This window comes from Tyto alba, unplaced genomic scaffold (genome assembly GCF_018691265.1).
Source record: "Tyto alba isolate M040663 unplaced genomic scaffold, T.alba_DEE_v4.0 Super-Scaffold_1000006, whole genome shotgun sequence".
NCBI lineage: Eukaryota > Metazoa > Chordata > Aves > Strigiformes > Tytonidae > Tyto > Tyto alba.
Genome location: NW_024881272.1, coordinates 10307521 through 10329960, shown reverse-complemented (window position 1 = coordinate 10329960; position 22440 = coordinate 10307521). Strand labels below are relative to the sequence as shown.

The 22440-nt window shown below is 37.3% G+C and overlaps 2 protein-coding genes across 2 annotated transcripts in view; both read left to right on the top strand.

Annotated features, from left to right (window-relative positions):
- The window catches only part of ASPM (assembly factor for spindle microtubules), a 29499-nt gene extending 24013 nt beyond the window's left edge, over positions 1–5486 (top strand). Inside the window, exons 24-29 of the mRNA XM_042808091.1 lie at positions 1003–1194; positions 1636–1828; positions 2373–2527; positions 3449–3625; positions 4622–4791; positions 4871–5486. Of these exons, the coding sequence (XP_042664025.1) occupies positions 1003–1194; positions 1636–1828; positions 2373–2527; positions 3449–3625; positions 4622–4791; positions 4871–4976 (993 nt within the window). The 3' untranslated portion in view covers positions 4977–5486. The remainder of the gene's footprint in view (positions 1–1002; positions 1195–1635; positions 1829–2372; positions 2528–3448; positions 3626–4621; positions 4792–4870) is intronic.
- A 95-nt stretch (positions 5487–5581) lies between these two features.
- On the top strand, positions 5582–18683 carry LOC104367922 (coagulation factor XIII B chain). The gene is made up of 12 exons (XM_042808096.1): positions 5582–6469; positions 8179–8379; positions 8893–9078; positions 9515–9691; positions 9821–9997; positions 11695–11874; positions 12215–12307; positions 12887–13069; positions 15969–16172; positions 16635–16817; positions 17534–17775; positions 18256–18683. The coding sequence occupies exons 1-11, from the start codon at positions 6388–6390 to the stop codon at positions 17743–17745; spliced, it is 1878 nt and encodes a 625-aa protein (XP_042664030.1). The 5' UTR covers positions 5582–6387; the 3' UTR covers positions 17746–17775; positions 18256–18683.
- Positions 18684–22440: the final 3757 nt, after the last annotated feature.

The following is a 22440-nucleotide window of genomic DNA, read 5'->3' as shown; positions in this document are numbered from 1 at the left end:
AAAATTGGAGTGGTGTTCTCCTTAAAAGCCAGACAAGAGAAAGAAAACTCCTAGGATGGAGTCATGTCAGACACAAGTATAAATTGGGAGAGGAGTGGCTGGCTAGCAGACCTGCAGGAAGGGATCTGGGGTGCTGGGTGACAGCAGGCTCAGTATGAGTCAGCAGCGTGTCCTGGCAGCCGAGAGGGCAAAGCAAACCGCACCCTGGGGTGCTCAAACACAGCATAACCAGCTGGGTAAAGGCAGTGATTATCCAGCTGTATCTAGCCTTGGTGTGGCCTCACCTTGAGTGCTGTGTGCAGTTCTGGGCCCTGCAATTTAAGAAGGATGTTCAGGTCCTTGAAGACATCCAGAGGAGGGCAACAGAGCTGGTGAAAGGAGTAGGAGTAATGTTCTCTGAGGAGCTGCTGTGTGGACTTTGTGTAGAGAAAAGGAGGCGTAGGGGCAGTCTTACTGCTCTACAGCTTCCTGCAGAGGGGAAGTGGAGAGGGAGACGTTGAGCCTTTCTCCCTGGGATCCAGTGGCAGGACACGTGGGAATGGTTCAAAGCTGCTCATGGGGGAGGTTTACACTGGACATTAGGAAGCATTTCCTTACCAAGGGTGGTCAAACACGGGAACAGGCTTCCTAGAAAGGTGATTGATGCCCCAAGCCTGTCAGTGTTTAAGAGGTATTTAGACAATGCACTTAGTAACATGTTTCATCCTGTGGTTGTGCAGGTGTACTAGGTGATCATTGTAGGTCACTTCCAACTGCAAATGGTCTGGTCTGGGCTACTCTATGCAGAATGCTTCCCTAACTGTTCCTAGTTATGATTTCATTTAACAGCCTTGCTTTCCCCTACCCCAAGATCAGAGCTGTGTGATGGTGGTTGTATGAGTGCTCATGATGTTTATAATGCCTGTATCTGTCAAAGCTCATGTTAAAATAATTCTTTGGTTTTTATCAATGGAGAAGTCTTAAATAAATAAATAATTATAAAGGTTCTTTAATTTTATACAGAGATGGTTCCGAGCAAAAATGCAACAGAAGAGGTTTCTCAGAGATTATCGAAAAATCATTCAATTACAGCATGTGATTCGAGGCTGGCTAAATCGCAGAAATGATGCAGCGGCCATAATCCAGCGAAATGTACGAAGATTCCTTGCCTGCACACGTAGGAAAAAATTTACAGTTGGAATAATTAAATTTCAGGTAAATACCTCTTGTAAGAAAACAACTTTTTTGTTTGGTTGGTTTTTTAATTTTTATTTTTTCATTTTTCTGTCATGGATTTTCAGGGAGAGGAAAGATGTTTGCTTTAGTTGGTGAGTTTATCAGTTAAATTGCAAGCCAAGTCAGCTTCAGTTCAGACATCAAAGTTAAATGCAAACAGATCATGAAGTAGTATTAAGCAGATACTGGTTGAGGTGACTTATGTGGGAGAGTGTGTGGAGTGTACATGCATGTTTGTTTTGGTCTTTTGTCTTGATAAACCAGTATTTGGAAGATTAAACACTGAGTGGTAATTACTTTAACAACCAAGGTAATTAAATACTTTGTTAAACTTGTATAAAATTAATTTGGAATGGTAATGAAAGTTTTATTGTCTCTTGTTCACAACTTTTTTCTCTTTGTGAAATTCCTTTTCCGTAGGCATTGTGGAGAGGATATTCTTGGAGAAAGAATAATGACACAGCAAAAACTAAAGCTTTAAGGCGTAGTTTATTAAAGGCTAATGAACAGAGCAGAGAAGAAAACAAACTGTGCAACAGAACTGCAGTTGCGATTGAGTATCTTCTAAAATACAAACATCTCTCTTACATTCTTGCAGCATTAAAGCATCTTGGTCAGTATTTTGTTTTAAAAGTGATCAATTCCAGTCTGATAGGAACTGGGATTTTTCTGCTGAGAAGAGTTCATAATGATATTTAGGCTTTCTGTATGATTGTAAAATGTGAATGTGTTAGTATAATGGATTGGGATTTTTCCAGGCTAAAATTAGATTATCAATTTAAGAACAGTGTTAAAATGATTGCGGAGAGAAAGGAAATCCTGTATGATTGCTCTGATTTCCTGGCTGTCCTAGTAATACCATGCTTTATGTAAGTCAGTTACATTTACTATCAGTACATGTTCTCTGTGGATTGTTTTGTCTGCTTAATTTTTAGTCTGGAATATTAAAACTACTGATTTAGAAATACTTGTTGAAATCAATAATTGTGGTTTTGACTTCCTTGCACTTCTACTTAACAGAAAAGCCTGGTTTGCAATTAAATTGGTTAAGCTTCAGAGTTTTCTGTTTTTTTTTTTTTGTTGTTTTGTTTTGGTTTTTTTGTTTGTTTGTTGTTTTTTTTTTTTGTTTTGTTTTGTTTTTATTTTAATTATCACAGAGGTGGCTACCAGGCTGTCCCCGCTCTGTTGTGAAAATATGGCCCAGAGCAGAGCAGTCTTCACTATTTTTGTGCTGATCCGAAGTTGCAACCGGAGTGTTCCATGCATGGATGTGATCAGCTATTCAATTCAGGTTCTACTTAATGTTGCAAAGGTAACTTTAATATTTTCTTTTGCAGGTTTATAAGATGTAGACTACTTTATTTATATTGTTTTTACTACTTTTACTTTATATTGTATTTCTTTGTCCCCAAAATTTCTAAATAAGTTTGAAACAACAAAAGTAATAGTTTTGAGTAATAAAACAATTTCTGAATTTTAACTGTTATTTTGAAACCAATTATCTACTTTGTAATAACTATGATTTAATTTTCCTTTTGGCAAAAGAAAATCATAAGCTTAAGGTAATAATTTTACTTTTAATTGATTACAATGCAGGGTATCCTAAGTATTGCATGAAACTGTGTAGAAATGCAAAACTGTAGTAGTTAGGATAAACTATGAAGTTTTTTTAAGATAGAAATGTATATTTGCAGAAGACAGGCTACTTTTTCAAAGTCGCATCATAGAATAGACTATACTTTTTGACTTCTTGCAAAACTGATTATTTTCATAAATACTTATGTAAACTACTTCAATACTGTAGTTATTGGCTACAGATTGATTGCTGTAGAGTTTTTTTTACTTTGAAATTCAAGATATTTGCTAAACATAGTTTTTGATCGTATATCCATCCTATGGGCGTTTACATTCAAATTCTTTTATTTTTATTTCGGGGAAAAAAAAAAAAAAAAAAAAAAACGAAAAAATTAGGCTAAACTTAGTCTTATTTATTCTTCTATTTTAAACATAAAATCAGATTCTATGGGTTTCTAAACAAGGGGAGAGGCACAAGGGGTAGCTTTTTGTAACCTGTTAGGATGGTGTAACATTTAGAAGTGTGTTTTATCACTTGGATGCCAGATCAACAAACTTAATTTAGAGGAGAATATGGACTTGCCTTTTTTCCTCTAACCTGAGAGATATTTTAAAGATCTGTCTATATAACCTCTCTTGTCTCTTTCTTGTATAACAGTATGAAAGAACTACTCAAGCAGTTTATGAAGTAGCAAATTCTATAGATACATTACTAGACCTACTGCAAATGTACAGAGGGAAAGCTGGGGACAAAATTTCAGAGAAAGGAGGAAGCATTTTCACAAAGACCTGTTGTTTGTTGGCCATCCTTTCAAAGGACTCAGAAAGAGCTTTGGTAAGACTTAAATGTTTTGAGTTTAATTATTTGATTGAACATGCTTTTCTAGAATGTTTGGTGGTGTTTGTAATTTATTTTTTTTTCCCCCTCCCTCTGTACCATACCTATTATGGCTGCAATATTAATTATGACTAAATTCTGATTAAAAAAAAAAAAGGCATTTCCAAGTTGGTGAAAACACTATTTTGTGCTTTGTATGCCCTGGTCACCCAGAGCTATTCAATAAGACATTGAGGTTCTGATCCTGCAATCCTTGCAAGATTATGATATTGCAATGCATACTTTCCGCAGGGTTTTGATGACTTTCTATCAATTGCTTAGCACTAGAGAGAGTTTAGTTGTCAATTAACTTTATTCCATTTCTGAAAGTTTACTGTTACTTCTCAGATAAAATTAAGATCTTTACTGTTAGTAACAACTGGCAATATAGTTGTCCATGACTTTGTGTTGACATACTGTATTGTAACAGAGACCTAGCTTGTTTCTGGAAGAAATTTCCTTTGTTCATGCCTACTGCTAGAATCCCTAGTAAGTGTATTAGGGTAGTTTGGGTTCCATGCTGCAAATTCACTAGCTCTTTATCCATCAGATACAAGCGCTTAAGATATCCAGTCCATTATGACCATTGCATTATTCTTTTATAGCTATGAAGGTGGGTACAAACACTAATTTGTCTCTCTGTACCAATTATTGAAGATGTATGCCAATGACATATGTGAAAATTGTTTTTAACGAGAAATTAGTAAAATCTGACTTCTAAGAGCTTGAATTTTCTGAGATCTCAAGTTGCACACCAGTTAAGTATTTTGAAAGCATTAGACCAGTGACTTGTATACATGTGCTGGCTTTGAAATGGTTTCAGTGTACTTGTGGGTTGAAGTTCTGCTTAAATTATAATCATTCCCTTTTCATTGAATGAAACAGATTTCTTGATTTGTTAAGTTGCTTTTGAACTTACGGTATTAACTGTGTACTGTTTTCACCTTTTCTCAGGAAATCCAAAGCCTACCGAGAGCTGTTACTTGCATTCAAAGCCTATATAAACTTACAGCTCGTAAACACAAAATGGATGCAGAGAGGACACTTGTGAAGCAGAAAACAAACAATTTAAGTGGAACTTCCTTTGTTCCAATAACTCCTCTAAGAATAAAAACAGTTTCAAGGTAAGAGCTTAAAAATTAGTCTGCTGTTTTTGCTGTGGCAATATAATATTTGAATGACAAGCCGCTAATATTTTCACAGAATTAAACCAGACTGGGTTTTGAGGAAAGATAACATGCAAGAAATTGTGGATCCTCTACAAGCAATTCTGATGGTGATGGATACACTTGGCATTGCCTGCTACTGAAATGTAAATGTTGTATATGAAAATGTGTTTGTACAGCATGTATGTAGAATACAGCTAAATGATTTTGAAAGAAAGCAATTAAGTGTCAAGCTACCCTTAAAAATATTCTTTTCAAATTGCAATTAACATTTCTGTAACTTTTTTGTATTGTATGCAAGTTTTGAAATACTATTTTGTACTATTACCAAAAGCAATTGTACAATAAAAATCATAAGCCCTGGAAATTTCACTAGTGCAGTAACGTATTGTTATTATATAACTGTGAATCTTACAAATATCCTGGTATTCCTCACTGATGAAATATTGTAGAATTCTATTAAAAACAGTTGTTTGTGTGGGACAGTTATGTTGGCTTGTCTGACCTGGAGATGTACAGGTAGGAAGGGAGGTATAGTCTGTGAATTTCAAAACTGGCTACTGTTTTTTGGGAGCTTGCATTTACTTTCTAGTAAGGGATCATATGTGACTGTAGGAAAAAAAAAGTTATATTTTCTTTTTTTTTTTTTTTTTTTTAATACTACAAGATTAAGGAGCAATGGGATGTTGTGAATTTAGAAATTTTGACCTGATAGTTTTAGGGAGGTGACTTGTGAGTGCTTTCTTCCTATCAAGTGAGCAGTACATACAAGCACGCATCTCATCCAGTTGAATAGATGGTGTTCAGCACAGCATCTCCCTTAAATTCTATTATTCTCTTGTGCCTTGGAATTGCATTTTCTTAGAGCAAAGCCAAGAAAATGAAAACTGTAAAATTATACCTTCCTACCCCCAAACTTAAAGATTATGCCTCCCAAGGGTGGAACATGATGCTAAGTCAACTGGTAGCCATTAGTGTCAGGTGATAATGCATTGTAAATGAGGGGCTATTTTTGTTTGTTTAGAGGTTTTTTTAAAAAAGACTACAAAGGGGTTAGGTGTATACAGCAAAACCCTACAGACAGATAATAGTAGTGACTATGTTCTTCATGTAAGAGCCTTCAGAAGGAATAATATATAGAATGCAACTGATTGGCTATAATGGGAGTAGGCTGGAGAAGGGGGGGGGAATTCCCTATTTCCTCTTATTTTCAGCCAAGGTAAATAATCTGATAATGGAATGCCCTTTAAACCTGGAACTCTGGAGGTTCTAAGGGGAACAGTGTTCAATTAGTTTAAATTGTTCCACAAGCTTGTTGCCTGGTTTCACTGTAAAATGATAAATCTTGTCCTCTTTACTGATGTAAAGTATGCCAAATGGAAGTAGAATTCTGCAAGTCCAGTGTTAGAATATTTGGAGAACTAAAATAAATGTGTTTTCATTAGTTGCAAAATACCACGGGCACTAAGGCATTTGTGAATACTTTTGAAAAATCCAGTTAATTATTTACAAAAGTAATACTTGGGGAGTTTCTACAGATGGTGGAAACTGTTGATGGAGACAGTAATGAAGATGAGATTTAAAAGCTATTTTTTCTTCTTAGTTATGATGTATTCAGGCAAACTCTTTGCAGAAGGTAAAAACACTGAATTCTGTTTTTAATAAATGTACGTTTAATCTAGAACATGCAGTCTGGGTAACTTAAGTGCAGTGCCTTTAATATCTTTACCAAGAGTAAGCACTGCTTTTTAAATGCAATTTTGTTGCGAAATGGCTGACAATCGGCTGTTGCTGTAGCTCAGGGCTACCGATTCATATGTAATCTTTGAAGCTGTAGTATTGGTCAGACTTTTATACAGAAAAAGTTTATTTTGAAATGTATTTGAGTGGTTTTGAGGCACCTATTAAATTTTGTATTATTAAAACATTTTATATATTGAAGTGTCTTGGTGATTGAAGTATTTTGGCTTTACCACAAAACAAAAGAGGGGAAGTTAAATGGGACCTGCAGAAGCTAGTCTGGGGTGGATCCTCATTTCCGCTCCCCATTTGCATCATTCCTTGACATTCCTGGGTTTATATAGTTCACCCACTGCTTGAACTGCAAGTTCACAAAGCTGTGGACTGTATATGAGGACATGCCTCTGTTAATGGGAAAGGTCTCCCTTTCTTTGCATTTAATTTTGTACCATCTGCTAGTGTATATTTAACTCCAGCATATTTGTCGCAGCTACCTCTGTCTTTACTAGAGTTTTGTCCTTATGCAAAACAGTTGAAATTACACTAATACCCTTTGGACAGTTAAAAGGTATGAAGGTATCAACCATTTCTGTCTTTCAATTACTTAAAAATGTTAATTCCCCTTAGGTTTGTTTTTTTTTTTTTTAAATTTATTTAGATGTGATGCAGTGGCTGTGTGAGGAAGGGAATTATTAAAAAACCCCTTATCTTGGCAATTACTAAAGATACTAGATACGCAGAAAACTTTAATAAATGCAATAAATTCTAGTGACATTGAGTGAAGGAACGATAGTTTCATATTTTGGTTCTAATAAGTATAGGGTGAATGCTGTAGTACCAACTTGTGGGAAAATTCTGCCCGATTATAACAAGATTCATAGGTGGCAATTCAGTTTTTAAAACTTGTTTCTTAAGGTTAGATCACCTTATGATGCCATGGAGAGCATTTTTGAGACTGAAAGGATAATTTTGTAAGAAATCCAGACAAGTATTGCTTTTCGGGTTGGTACTTTTAATGACTTAATGGCATATTCAGCAAAACTCCTTTTAAAGGATTTCTGTTACTGAATTGTTTGGGTTTTTTAACTGCAGTTCTGCTTGTTCTTCCCTTTAACTCTATTTCTTCTTTCTTTTCAGTAGCCTCTGTTCTTAATTTCACTTTCTTCAGCAAGTTTAACTCCTATATTGCCTCCTGGCAGTATTGTTCTGATAACATTTGCTGAATTAAGGAGCTATGGCATTAGCTAATCTTGATGCTGTTGCCACCGGATTTTAGAGCAGGCATCTGTATGCTTATGTTGCAAAGGGTGCTCATGCTTGCATCTTCTGGACTAAATAGTCAGGTAAATGTGTGCTGCGTCGATTTTACCCAGTTCACATTATGAAGTTTCATTCCACCCACAGCTGATATTACTGGGAATCTAAAGAACAAAAGCTGATGCGTTTGTAATGTATCTTAATTTCAGTGAGTCTTACAAGACTCTTCATGCTTGTAAGTGTTCAGAATTTCATTCACCTTGTTTGAAAGCCTGAATCAATCCAACTGATAGTAAATAAATTAATGCAAAGCAAGTTAAAGTGAGAAATATATTTATCTTTTTGCAGATAAATCTTGTGATTTGCCACATATAGAAAATGGAAAGATTGCCCAGTACTATTATAATTTCAAAAGTTACTATTTCCCTATGCGCAAGGAAAAAAAACTTTCTTACTCTTGTATGGTTGGTTATACCACTGAAGCTGGGACTCAAGATGGAAGAATAACTTGTACAGCAGAAGGATGGTCTCCAGTGCCACGATGCTACAGTGAGTTAGGTTTATTAATCTCATCACTGCTTCTAGCAGGAAACTTGTAGCTGGATTTCCTGGAACATGCAGGAACAGAAGTTTTATAACAGGAGCGGTGAAATGTGCAAGTTAGGACAAGGTGAAATCAATCCTTTATGTATACAAACTACGTATGTTTATATATGGAATAGTTTTACAATAATGCATATTTTAAGGGCTTTTACCACCATGTTTTTGTAAGAACAGCAAGAAAGGTGCCCAGTTTCCTTATTTGGGGAAAACTAATAGATAGTTTCCCCTCAGATGTATAACCTCTAGAGCTTCCCTAGCTCTAGATTCCTTGGTTGTCATGTTCCATGTTATTACCATCAGTTTGATGTATTTTTTTGATGATTATGGTGGAGTTTCTTCAGTAGGTCAAGTAAACAGGATTAGATCAAGACAACTAAAACCCCCCATTTTTTGCTTATTGGAGAACAAAAATATTTCATTAATTCTTTCTTTCTAACGAAGCTGTCTCCTTTCACTTAGAAAAATGTAACAAGCCTCTTCTGGAAAATGGCTTTTTTTATGGTACAGAAACATACTTCAAAATACATGATAAACTGCAATACAAATGTAATTCGGGCTACCACACTCCAAGCGGTGGTACTGAAGATACAGTACAATGTCAGCCAGAAGGATGGTCCTCCCAACCAAGCTGTACTAAAAAACTTGGTAGGATTCTGCATTTTTCTCCTTTATAATCTGTCTTATGTGTATAATTCTACGGTCCTTGCTGTATGTGTGGGGCCAGATTGCCTATGTCAGGTTATAATTTGAGTCTTCCTAAAGCAGCTTCTCAGTTGTACCTCATGGGAAGAAGTTGTTAGTTTTCACATGCTGCTAGTTTTCTGAATTTGGATAGATAAAATTATATATAGCAGGAAACAGTATAGATGAAATTGCATTGTTTCAAATAATTTCATTGCTATCCAAACCTTCTTCCCAAATGACGACTGGAAAATTTGTGTAAACTACTGCATTTTTAATTATTATTTGCAAAGATTTTTGCCTTGGATATGGCCACTTTTAAGGTGTATCTAAGGAAAATTTTAGATTAATAACTTGAAATGAAAAGAGCAATTAATATTATGTATTTGCTTTATTTAAGAGTCATGTCAAGTACCCAATTTACATCACGGCAGCTACCTCACAGCCCAACAAGAGCTTCGGCTGAATGAAACACTGCTCTACAAATGTGATGAGGGATATCGTACGGCAGGAGGAGATACTAGAGAAGTAGCAGTGTGTCTAGCACACGGATGGTCCCTTACTCCAAACTGCACTAGTATGTAATGTGCTGGAAAATTTATTCTACAGCTAAACAAAATTTGCAAAAAGGCTTGTTTTGTAAGCTGTTGGTGGGCGGGGAAGCCTTCCTCAACTGATTTTCACTACTGTATGATTTTTTTCCTAGAAATAACTTGTTCCTCTTTGAGTGAAATAGCACATGGAGGTTTCTATCCTGTGAAGAAAATCTATGAAGAGGGAGATGTAGTTCACTTTTTCTGTGAGGAAAAATATTCTGTCAGTGAATTTGACCTAATTCAATGTTATTATTTTGGATGGCATCCAGACCCTCCAGTGTGTGAAGGTACCTTATTTTTATAGTTTTATTATGTCAAATTCTTAGTGAAAGATTAGCACCTTCTTTCATGAAATGCTTTATGAATACAAAATAAAAATATGCTTTTTGGATCAGTTCATAGCCTAAATGGAAATCAAGTGTTAGCTGAAGGGCATGGAGCCAGAGTAGCAGCAAGGGAAGCAATGATAATTGGAGTAAGTTTTTGGTGGACTCTCACACCAGAACAGATACTGTCTCTTACTGTTGTTCCTCTGCACAATGTATCCTGGAGAAGCAGGAATCAACAATTACAGGGAATTGTTCAGCTCCTGAAGCTCACATTAAACCGTCTTCAGATTACATGGAGGTTTAATCAAACATGCTTAATCCTTGTGAGGTGGGAACATTCCTCTTGAGAGGCATTAAAAATAAAACCTGTAACGAATTCCTCCTGAGCTTGGGGACTGTACTACTTTTCAGAGTTCTATAACCTCACCAAACTGTACATGTTTTCAACAGAATTAACTAGAAATATCACCCTGAGGACAGAAACACACCTTTAGCAATTACTGTCACTTCCCCTGGGAATTATCCCACTGAGGCATAATGGAGATTCTCAAAAAAGAAACTTTCAGAAGAATGAAAGGTCTAGTGAACCAGACAAGATACAGTATACAGCAGAAAACAGTACAAATCAGTATTTAGGCTGGCTGAGAACTTATAATATTGTTCAACATACCTCGGTAGCTGCGGATCATTGTCTTATCTGGATATTGTCCCCTTTATGAGGATTACTTCTGAGTTTTAGGAGATGTCACTTCCTCATGGTAAAAAATTCCTTGCCTTATATACAAGTGATGCCAGGTGTTGATGCCAGAGAATATGACAATGTCTTTTTTTGTTTGTTTGTTTAAGCTAAATCTATGGTATTTTTTTCTGATATTGTTTGACAGGATTTTTCTCCTGTGAAGTATGTTTTCTAAAGCAAATTTAATAATTGTGTGGGGTCCTTGACATAAAAAAAAAAAAAAATTATTTAGCCTTTAAAAATTATAGATGTTTTAAGCAGAGTTTTCAGCAAAATTAGTGTTTTGGAATTCCTTTATAGCTAATCTTGTAGGACACTCTGGTCAAGTACAAAGATTAAATTAATTTTCCTTTCCAAGAAGATAGAGTAGCATTTAAAATGCAGTAGAATCTCTCCATTAAACTGCATGTGTTAGGACCCCAGCCCTGTATTTATTCTGATGACACAGCAGGAATTTCTCTTGAGTGAGCACAGAGAAGGTGCGGTGCTCAGGAGAATGAAAACAAGGCTGAAATCTAGGTTTGAGGATACAGTAATAGAAAACTTAATTTGGGAATAGGAATGGTATATGGTTATCACTGCTTCTGTAGCATTAGGATTTATACATAAACTGCTTTAAATATTGCATCAATGGAAGTAAGAGGAAATCTCTATTTCCTGAAGTCCTTTAAACAACATTTTATTAAGTCTATGTGGTGAAATTACAAATTTATTTATAGCAGTGCAATAGCATGCCTCTATTTTATATTTGATTAATGTAAAATCACGTTTTCAGTCTTAACAAAATGGGAGCAAGCAATTACTCTGGATCAACCAAAAATGTCTTTTGAGTGACAGGCTTGCATGCACTGTAGTAAAATTAATTGTGTACATGAGTTTGATTAGTGAGAAAACAACATGCATTTTTTATTTTCAGATGTAAAAAATAAATGTCCTCCACCACCACTTCCTCCTCATGCCTATATCATTACAGTTAGAAGAACATATCATAATGGAGACAAAGTTCGTATTCAGTGTCAAAGTACCTTTGAAATAAAAGGATCTGAGGAAATCCAGTGTGAAAAGGGAAAATGGGCATCACCCCCTGTTTGTATTGGTTAGTACTTTTGTGATGACTGACAACTGAACAGAAACGATTCTTCAAACAATGTCTTAATTGTCTGGAAATCCCCAGTTTCTATATGTGCAGAACTCTTTATGTCCTCTGTTAAAATGCTTGAGAGGTAAAGTGCTGCATAATTTGAAGGCAGTCCATTGTTCACAGATTAAAGAGGAAAGATGAGCTAGGTGAATTCAACTGACATCTGTGTTGTGTAGTTTCCCCCTGGAATATTGATTTTATTACATCTTGCAATGCATCAGTGTCTGTCTATTTTGGTATTTGAAAATGAGTTGTTTGTGAGAAAACTGGTTCTAAGTTTCTGCTGTGGTTATAGGAACTACGGATAAACAGGAATCTGAGGCACTACCATCACTCGAGGCAGATGCAGCAGTGAGGGCAAACAAAACACATCACAATGAAGATATGAGTAGGTGAACATTTCTTTTCTATTTAAAAAGGACTTCAATACTCTCCAATACTATTATAGGCATTTTATGACTACTCTTCCCCTTCTATTGCTATAGTACAGTTCCTTACTCTTGAAAATGTTTGCATGTGCTACAGATGCTAATGTGGCAATCTGACTGAATGAAAGGCCATTGCTGCTTGTTTCTACGGATTATAAACTACACCTATAAACCTGTTCTGTATTTTTAATTTCATTTCATACATTAGCATTTATTTTCAGTCATTTTGTACCTTTTCTCTTAATGTAGTCTGAACGTGCAAATTCATGAGTATTTTTCTGATCCTTTGATTAATGGTTCCAGTGAGGTTTCTTTTGTTTATCTTGAACCACACATGGGCGAAACATTTCAAGTAACAAATAAAGACCATCTCATCACAGAAAAAGAACCAATCTACAAGTTTCTGAAAACAAAATTTGAAAAGGAAATTATATTGGTTTACACTTTATTTGTATGTAAATTTTTTGCTCAGTCTATTATTAGCCTGATACTTTTGCATTAACGTTGATCTAATTACCTATCTCCCTACCTTGTATTAGAAATGCAGCAAGACTGTACCTCTCCACCTTTGATTAAAAACGGTGTTTTTCTTGGTCCATTATTGACAAGCTACAAAAATGGTTCCTCAGTAGAATATGGTTGTCAGCGTTACTATTTTCTGGATGGACCTCATACTCTTTACTGCGAACAAGGAAACTGGACAGAAAAACCAACTTGCATAGGTAAGTCTTGTAAGAAAAATAAAGTTTTGTCATACATAATATAGAAAGATAATACAGGAAGGGACCTCTACATAATCCTTTCATGACCACCTTTTCTCTTTGATTTGAGTTAATAAAGATTTCAGAAACATAAGGATGAACCATAATCAAATATACCTTGGCCACTCTTGCTAGGTGTCCTCTGGCCTGTTCTTATGAACACCTAATTAAATAGATTCTTCTGTTTTCCTGAGTGAGCTATTCTAGAACATAGCTATCCCTGTTACCTAGGAGGATTCTCTAATTTCTTTCTCCCATATTCTCCATTCAGTGAATTTCCTCCTGTCCTTCAATAGATATTTAGAAGGAATGACTGCAGCCATTACCAAAATGGCTGGTAGATATGATTAGCCAGGAATGCAATGATTTCTTGGACTTTCATTTTTAAATCTTCGGCCTTTGTGTTTATTACATGACTTTATAATTTCATTCTGGACTTCCTAATTTTTCCATGTTCCTCTTATGTATGCTGTTCAAAACAATGTCTAGAACTCCTGTTAGGATTTTATCAACACTAGCAGGAATACTACTTCTGATAATCTACAAGAGTTGTTTATCTTTCCTTCCTTCCTTTAATGAAAGAATTCTGTTTTACTAGCATCTTTCGTTAAATTGTCTCACTTTAAGTCTGTAATCTACTGTGAAAATGCCAATAAATAACCAGTTCAGTTTTAATTACTTATTTCCAAATGAATAAAATGTACCTCATTTGGATTAAAAGGTCCAGATCAGCATTCTTGGACCTAAATACACAAATTTAACAAATCCTTTGAAATATAAAAGCTCATTTCCTATGAGCGTGTTGTGGATGAAAGTATCTCACATAGTTATGATTCACCAGCAATTTAAGATTAGTGGTGTGAGGTGACTCAGAAGGCTGAATTCTAGCAATAGTTAATGATTGACCAATTTAAAGATTAACAAGGTGATTTGGTGGAGTATATTATGATAAAAATAGTGACTTAATGACAGATTCAAGAATGACAAGATTCATACTAACTTACTATAAGACATTCTAAATCAAAGAGTGTGCCTGTATATATATATATGTATAAACACAAAACATACACACACACACAGAGGCAGCATGGAAATACTTAGATATCTGGTGAAATACATAGACATCCACACTCATGAAGGCAAATGTGCATATTTAAGCACATAGATCGGTAAAGAGGTGGATGGAAGAGGCTAACTTGTAGCTAAGATTTCCATCTTGAGTTTGGAGCAAATGCAACGCATCAATATTTCTCAATGGATGATAATTGAGATTCAGGAAGAAGTCTGACTTCACCCTGGCCTTCTGTTGGCTTTGTGGGCTGACAGTCTTCAAACCTCGAGAACTGTGAGCCTGGGAGGTGTCCCAGCTCAGGGGAGAGATGCTGGTCACAGCCTGCTGTGATCCAGGAGAGCTCAAAGGATCTCGCTTAGAATTGCTATTTATTGGGCCTGAGATAATTGACTTTCATTGGGCACTTTTACATTTCAGCCCAACTCAGATAATAGAATATTCTGGTACTTTCTATCAGTTGTGCAAGCCCGGAACTTGCTAGATCTTGGAGTTTTAGTATCACCCCCTTTTGAGCCACAACCCAAGTGTGGATGTACTGAGTTGTGAGGAGACATCGATAGTTACTGTTTTTCTTAAGCGATAAGAAAGGGGGGCAGAAACCAAGTAGGCTAAGGGGGTTCCTTAACACTCTGGTTTCCTGCCTTTCCTAACCCATTTGACCTGACACGTAGTCCGTTCCCAAGCGATGGGAAAGATGGGAGCCAGGGGCGTTAAGGGAGGTGCCTTTATGCAGAAATTGCACTAAGCACTGAGCTGCCCAAGAGAAGGGGGGGCGGGGGGGTGGGGCAGGGGAGTTGTACCGCCACAGAGAATTATGTCTCTTAAGCATCCAAATAACCCCATCATCCTTTCCATGTTTTCTGAGATTTCTTCTCAACCCTCACCTAATCAGACCAGAAAGAGCACATACTGCAGTTAGTTTCAGGAAAGTATCCATACCAACTGGTTGTTATGGTGCTGTCATCAGAATGCATAATAACCATTTCCCCTTGCCTTTCCCTCAGCAAAGCAGTAATAAGGGCCTCTACCAGGCAATGATTCTTGTGGAACTTGTAGAAATTTATTTTTATAACTGTACCCCTGTCAGGCTTTATTGACATTGAACAGTAGTTTCAAAAGTTAAATCAGGTTAGTTGTCTAATGGAAAGCTAGGCTACCTGCTGTGATCCTGGCATCACATTTTAAGAAACCTGTCAGATACCAACCAAAACAATACTGACCTTGAATAACCTGAAAAAACCCGAAGAACACAAAACCTCCAAAAGGTTCTTGGAAGATCTCTAAATTCTCTTAACGGTGACAAAACAAAGAAAAAATCAAAGAAAAAGGATTTTCAAAACATTTCTTTAGGTTAACAGTTTAAATTTTCTGTGTATTAACTACTACTATCCTCGAAGGGCTTACCAAGCCATTCATCCAAATCTGACAGGTTAATTTTGATGGATGACTATTTTCATTACAAAAAAGTCCTTTCAAGTTACAGTAAAGAAGTTCTGTTCTTCTTCAGTAGTAAACCCAGGCTGTTTATAAATACTTGTAGAAACCAGGTTTTGTCAGAAGTGTTTTCTGTGATTTACTGTTCCCAGTTTAGGATATTTTTTGCATGTTATTTCAGCCCATTTCTTTACATCAGTGTTCTTTTTTAAATGCATCTATAGTACTTTTTCTTTCAAGATTCAAAAACATTTTAGAACTACTAATTTAGACTTATCTTTCTAAACTCCTACAAAAGGGAGCTAAGAAATCATTTAAGGTTTCTTTTTACTCAAGTATGCTTTTTTTTCCTAGAACCATGCACTCTTAGTGTAACTGATATGAACAGCAACAACATAGAGTTGAAATGGAGACAGGAAGAATTAATTTTCCTACATGGTGATCTCATAGAGTTTGAATGTAAGCAGGGATACAGTTTTCTCCAGACTACCATTCCATCTCCTGGGAGGACGCAGTGTAACCATGGCAGACTGAAATATCCTAAATGCATTATGCAAGGTAAAACAACACTTTTTTTCATTGCCTTTTTAATTAATCAGTCTCAGACTTATTTAGAAACAATTTGCTTTGGCAGTGCAGGCCTAGAATCTGTTGTGAATAATAGATGTTTAGGATTCAACAGTACAGATATGCACAGATATCATTGCAAATGACAGCTGTATTTGTTAAATATATCCAAGCATGGAAAAACAGTGCACCTTCCTTTGACATGGAGGAGCTCTTCTCCAAGCCTGGGGAACTCAAAGCTGTGTAGAAAGACAGCAGTAAGCAATTAAATGCACACAAGGGTTTTCTTACGGTTCGAATTAAGCAGGAGACTGCATTCTGATCTGAGATATAATTAAGTAGTAACAAGATACACTATCTAAGAGTTGATAGATATCTAGTGTTAATGGACATTTAAAGCTGCTTAATTACTTTAAGCTGAATGTTTCTCAAATGTTTTCCATGTTATTCCAGCTCCTACAGAAAAATGTGACCCTCCACCTTCTATTGCGAATGGAGCTCTTACTCTCCCACCTCTGACCCAGTATGACAGTGGTTCTTCTGTTCAGTACAGTTGCTCTGAATATCATTTTTTGCAAGGATCTGAGAGAATCTACTGTTCTGAAGGACAGTGGACTTCACCACCGGTTTGTATAGGTAGGTGTGATAATATAAATAAGCACTTGTTTCTCTCTATAATTCATAGTATCATGGAATAGTTAGGAAGGGACCTTTAAAGGTCATCTTGTCCAACCCCCTGCAATGATCAGGGACATCTTCAACTAGATCAGGTTGCTCAGAGCCCTGACCAACCTGACCTCGAATGTGTCCAGGGATGGAGCATCAACCACTGCTCTGGGCAATCTGTTCCAGAGTTTCAACATCCTCACTGTAAAAAACTTCTTCCTTATTTCTAGTCTGAATCTACCTTCTTTTAGTTTAAAACCATTGCCCCTTGACCTATCACTACAAGCCTTTCTAAAAAGTCCATCCCCGTCTTTTTTATGAGCCCCCTTTAAGTGTTGAGAGGCCACAATAAAGTCTCTCCAGAGCCTTCTCCTCTACAAGGCTGAACAACCCCAACTCTCTAAATTCAGACACTTAGAATTTATAAATTGAGTATTGTCAACTAGAACTTTAAGTTCTCAGTTTCAGGTTTTTTTCAGTTAGAGATGAGTTTTAACAGAAGCAAGTGTAAGCTTGTCTGGCTTTTTTTTTTTTTTTTCTTCAATATGACATGCGTGCAGTATCCAAAAATACAGTAATTTCTTGTATAATTTATTAAGAGAATGGGAATAATCTACAGTTTTAGTGTAGACTAGTCAACATGATGCTATTTCAAAACCAATCAATTTATTAACATTCTTTTTTAGAGCCCTGTACTTTGTCAAAAAATGAAATGGACAAAAATAATGTGCTGCTGCAAGGGTTCTATGAGAATCAAGTCTACTTTTACCATGGGGATTATGTTGGATTTTACTGTAAACAGAACTATTCTGGAGCAGAATCTGGTACAACTTTATTTCAAGTGCAGTGTAAGAGAGGACAGCTGACATATCCAAGGTGTGTTGAGAGAGGAGAATAAGGATGGACTTCAGGAAAGCCTATAGGAAAGGTATGTACATGTTCTTTACTATTAACAGCTGAATTAAGGTGGCCTCATTTTCAAGATCACTAGAGTCAGCTTTGAGAAATGAGTGTTCAGTGGCATTGCTAGGTCTGAGCTGAAAGGTGAGGGAACTGAAAGTGCTTTGGGGTATGAGTGGGAAGGCATCAGAAGGATGCAATATTGGCATACGTGTGGAAAATTGAGGATGAAGGAATTTTGTAAGGCTTACAGTGATAAACTTGAGAATGCAGCACAATCTGGAGGTCTTGAGCAAAGCGCCACAAAGAGAATATGCTGAGCAAATAGTGCCCTTTGTGAGGATATTGGTGGTTTTAATAGCGTGAGTGCTTTTGTGACTACAGCATATAGCTAAATTGATATCTAATTTCTTGCCCTTCAAATGGATGTTAAACTGTAATTTTACAGTGAGAATGGAGAGGCCTATTGTTTTGTACATCTTAACAGCATCCATGTCTCCTTTCACAGGTAAGAAGCCTCTAAAGGACAAGTAAAAAAAAGCAAGTATTAAAAAAAAAAAAAAATTGTGTTTAAGGGATCTATGAAACCATTTAAAACCTAAAAATATGTAAATTCTACTGAGTAGTTAATTATTACTCTTAAAAGAAAGTCAAACAAGCATATTTGTTTTGATAATTGAGAGCATTTAAATTATCCAAATATTTAGTCCAACTAATTTTCATTATTTCCTATGACACTTAAACAGCAGTACTCTTGGGGCTCTGCCTGTGAACATGTTGTGTGACTAAAGATACGAAGAAAATTCAGGAATATGGACAATGTTTGCCTCATCCACTTTAGTATGTTTTAATAAAAATTCACTGTAAGGATCTCTTCTTTATCTCTAAGCTCCATCTTTCTGTGATATCATTGCATGTATGCTGTTCTGTCTGGTTTTCCAAGGCTTTTGTGAATGCTACATGAATAAATAAAACAAAAAAGAAATTAAAGCATTCAAGAAATAGACAAATTCTGTTTGTTTAATTAAAACCCAGTCAATCATTTGGTGGGAAAAAAAGGTTGATAAAAATCGCATTTTGCATGCATTCCAAAATGCTTTCAGAAGATTAAAAAGTCATTGCTTTGTAAAGTGGTATTTGAAAATGAAGACAAACGACGAGATTCAGCAATTTAACATCATGAACTTTTGATGTGTGACATGTAGATCTGAACTAGATGTTCACCTTAGTTTTTATTTCTAGGTCATGTTATGAATAATGACTGTGATGTGAATTGGTGAGTTTTTCTCAGTTAAGAAATAATGTAAGAACTCAATTAAACAACATTGGTGATAAGTTTTTAACCAGTAACTTTTGGTGTATTTTGCATCTTAATAGCTGACATCTAGGCTTGCTATGCATCCAGAAACTATTTGTGCTGAGGCCCAAATACACAGAAATCTACCTCAGTCTATGAGATTTTACATCCTAACCATTCCTGTTGCCTATGAAAGACAGAAGAAAAAACCTCTATTTCCCTTGAATGTGAAGGGTGTTTACAAGATGGACTAAATCTGCAAGCAAAATTTTGCAAGGCAACTAGTACATCTATGACCGTATCAGTACCACCACACAAGGTCAATATTACCTAGGTATCAGTATCAGAAAAGCCAAATTTGAATACTGATGTAATCAGACTGGGACGAATGGGGAAAAAGTAATTTGGGGCAGGTTGTTTATTTGGAAGGAGATCAAGGGGGGAAAGAGAAGTACAAACATGGTGAAAAGATCAATAAACAAGAAAAAGCGTAAAAAGGTGGTATGCACATGGTGTCATTGAGACTCTCCAGGGATACCGGTCAAGCAGCTCTGGGTTTGATCATCTTAGCTTAGATCAGGCTAAAACCCCAAATCTGCAGTCTTGACCGTACCACAGAGATCAAACCTGTTTCCATACTCTGGAAGACCTGTTCAGGGCAGGGAGGGAGGGCACATTCTCTAGCTAGAAGGGAGAAACAGATTGGAGTATCCACGTATCACCGTATTGGTGCCCATTCCAGGCCTGATGGCATCTTACCAGTTGCTTCCTAACACCAGCCTGTGCTGGTGTATTTAATTCTCTTGCTCTTGTTTGGTTTTGTTGTTTTTGCAGCATGTTCAGGACAGAATCCAGGTATTTTCTCTGGTAAAGAGAATGTGGATTACTTTCATTTTCCCCTTTTAAATTTTTTTTGCATGAATTATTTGAAAACAAACTGCAATTTGAAATCTCGAGCGATGTTATTTCTGTTAATTAGCACAGCAGAATTAACTGAAAGGAAATGAGCACTACAGCTTGAGTTTCAAAATCTGAAAAAGGTCAGAAATCTGTCTGAAATCTTGAAAGATTTACAACATGAACATTACAAACCCAACAGAACACAATTCTTACAAAAGTTAATGAAGACACAGGAAGCGATCAAGTTGCTTTTTGGAAGGTAAGGAAACTTTGTTAATGACTCCTTTCCACTAGCTTAATTTTCAGGTGGGATGCTGAAAGAATGTATATCAAAACACTGTGCTTTAGTGTATGTGGAACTGTGAAAATGTGGCTCAGTGACATACAAGCCCAGGAGTGTTTCTGACCTCCTAAGTGTATTCGGAAGTAGAGAATTAATTTTTATCTTTGCCGTTATTTGCTTAGACTTACCAAACTGTGGTGCTAGAAGAACTTTTAAAATAACCATCAACATACCAAAGACCTCAATTTAACCCTTTGACAGTTCTGAACTTTTGCTGGCTTTTTGCATAGTTAGGCACAGAATTGCTAAAGAAGAACCAGGTTGCTCAGGTCCCTGTCTGGCTGAGTTTTTAATATCTCCAAGGAGGTACTTTCTAACTTTTCTGGACCACCTGTTCCAAGGTCTGTCTACTGTCATGGTGAATAGTTTTTCCTAATATTTAACTGGAACTTCTTTTGCTGCAGATTTGCATCTGTTCTCTTTCATCCCATCACTGTGCTTCTCTGAGAACAGTATGGCTCCATCTTTCCTGTACTCTTTCACTCGGAAGCCAAAACCAGAAATAAGGTCTTTTCCTTGCCTTCTCTTCTTAAGAAACATTCAGAAAAGAATGAGGTGTTTCTTGGTTGTGTGAGGCATGATAAAAATAATCATTTTCTGGTTCTGCTGGTGCCTTTCCTTGTATAGCAGGAAAGGCACTTTCCAATAGCATCAGAATGGCAATAAATCTCAGATTGGTTGTTTCACAGTGATAGTGTTGGCTTGGGAGTAGGTAGATAATATAATAATATTTCTGCACCAACTTTGGCTTGTGCAAATTTTTTCAAGATCAGTCTTTTATTTATTATCAGAGAATCCCAGAATGGTTTGGGTTGGAAGGGACCTTAAAGATTACCTAGTTCCAACACCTCTGCCCCAGGCAGGGGACCCCTTCCCCCAGCCCAGGGTGCTCCCAGCCCCGTCCAACCTGGCCTGGAACCCTGCCAGGGAGGGGGCAGCCACAGCTTCTCTGGGCACCCTGGGACAGTGCCTCAGCACCCTCACAATGAAGAATTTCTTCCTTATATCCAATCTAAATTTACTCTCTTTCAGTTTAAAACGCTTGTTCTACAATGAGAGGCCTTTCCTCTTGGATAACAACTTTGCGCTTATGCATTTTTTCGCAAACATCAGCTAAAAAGTCATTCAGATTTCTTTATAGATTGTAATTTCTATTTTCCAGTTAAGTTCTTGCCTCCATGATACATAATTGAGGAAACTGAGTTTTATCTGGACATAAACTCACAGATCAGGGCAATTCTCATAACAGTCAAAGCTTTGAGTGGTGTGTGTCCTGATTCAGACTGGCCTGTTTTAACCAAGTGTGTTGTGTTTGCCTGGCAAGGTTTTGGTAGTGGGGGGAGCTACAGAAGTGGCTTCTGTGAGAAGCTGCCAGAACCTTCCCCTATGTTGGACAGAGCCAATGTCAGCCGGATCCAAGACGGACCTGCTCCTGGCCAAGGCCGAGCCCATCAGCGACAGTGGCAGTGACTCTGGGATAATGTGTTTAAGAAAAGAAAAAAAGAAATACTATGGGAGGGCAACTGCAGCTGGAGAGAGGAGAAAGAATATGAGAGAGAAACAACTCTGCAGCCACCAAGGTCAGTGAAGAAGGAGGAGAAGAAGGTGCTCCAGGCACTGGAGCAGAGATTCCCCTGCAGCCCGTTGGGAAGACCACGGTGAGGCAGGCTGTGCCCTGCAGCCCATGGAGGTCTACAGTGGAGCAGATCCCCACCTGCAGCCCATGGGGGACCCCACACCACAGCAGGGAGATGCCCGAAGGAGGCTGTGACCCCGTGGGAAGCCCACGCTGGAGCAGGCTCCTGGCAGGAGCTGTGGACTCATGGAGAGAGGAGCCCACTCTGGAGCAGGTTTGGTGGCAGGACGTGGGAGCCCGTGGGGGACCCACGCTGGAGCAGTCTGCTCCTGAAGGGCTGCACCCCGGGGGAGGGACCCACACTGGAGCAATTCGTGAAGAGCTACAGCCCGTGGGAAGGACTCACAATGGAGAATTTTGTGGAGGACTGTCTCCCATGGGAGGGAGCCCATGCTGGAGCAAGGGAAGAGTGTGAGGAGTCCCCTGAAGAGGAAGAAGCAGCAGAGCCACCGTGTGTTGAACTGACCGCAACCCCCATCCCCTGTGCTGCTGTGGGGAAAGGAGGGAGAGGAATTGG

Bases quoted from the DNA above. Each gene is read 5' to 3' on its own strand.
- LOC104367922 (XM_042808096.1), top strand. From the start codon at position 6,388: ATGGAGACAGTAATGAAGATGAGATTTAAAAGCTATTTTTTCTTCTTA. The intron at 9,998-11,694 runs GTACCTTATTTT...TTTTATTTTCAG, and splicing joins AGACCCTCCAGTGTGTGAAG to ATGTAAAAAATAAATGTCCT. The intron at 16,818-17,533 runs GTAGGTGTGATA...ATTCTTTTTTAG, and splicing joins TTCACCACCGGTTTGTATAG to AGCCCTGTACTTTGTCAAAA.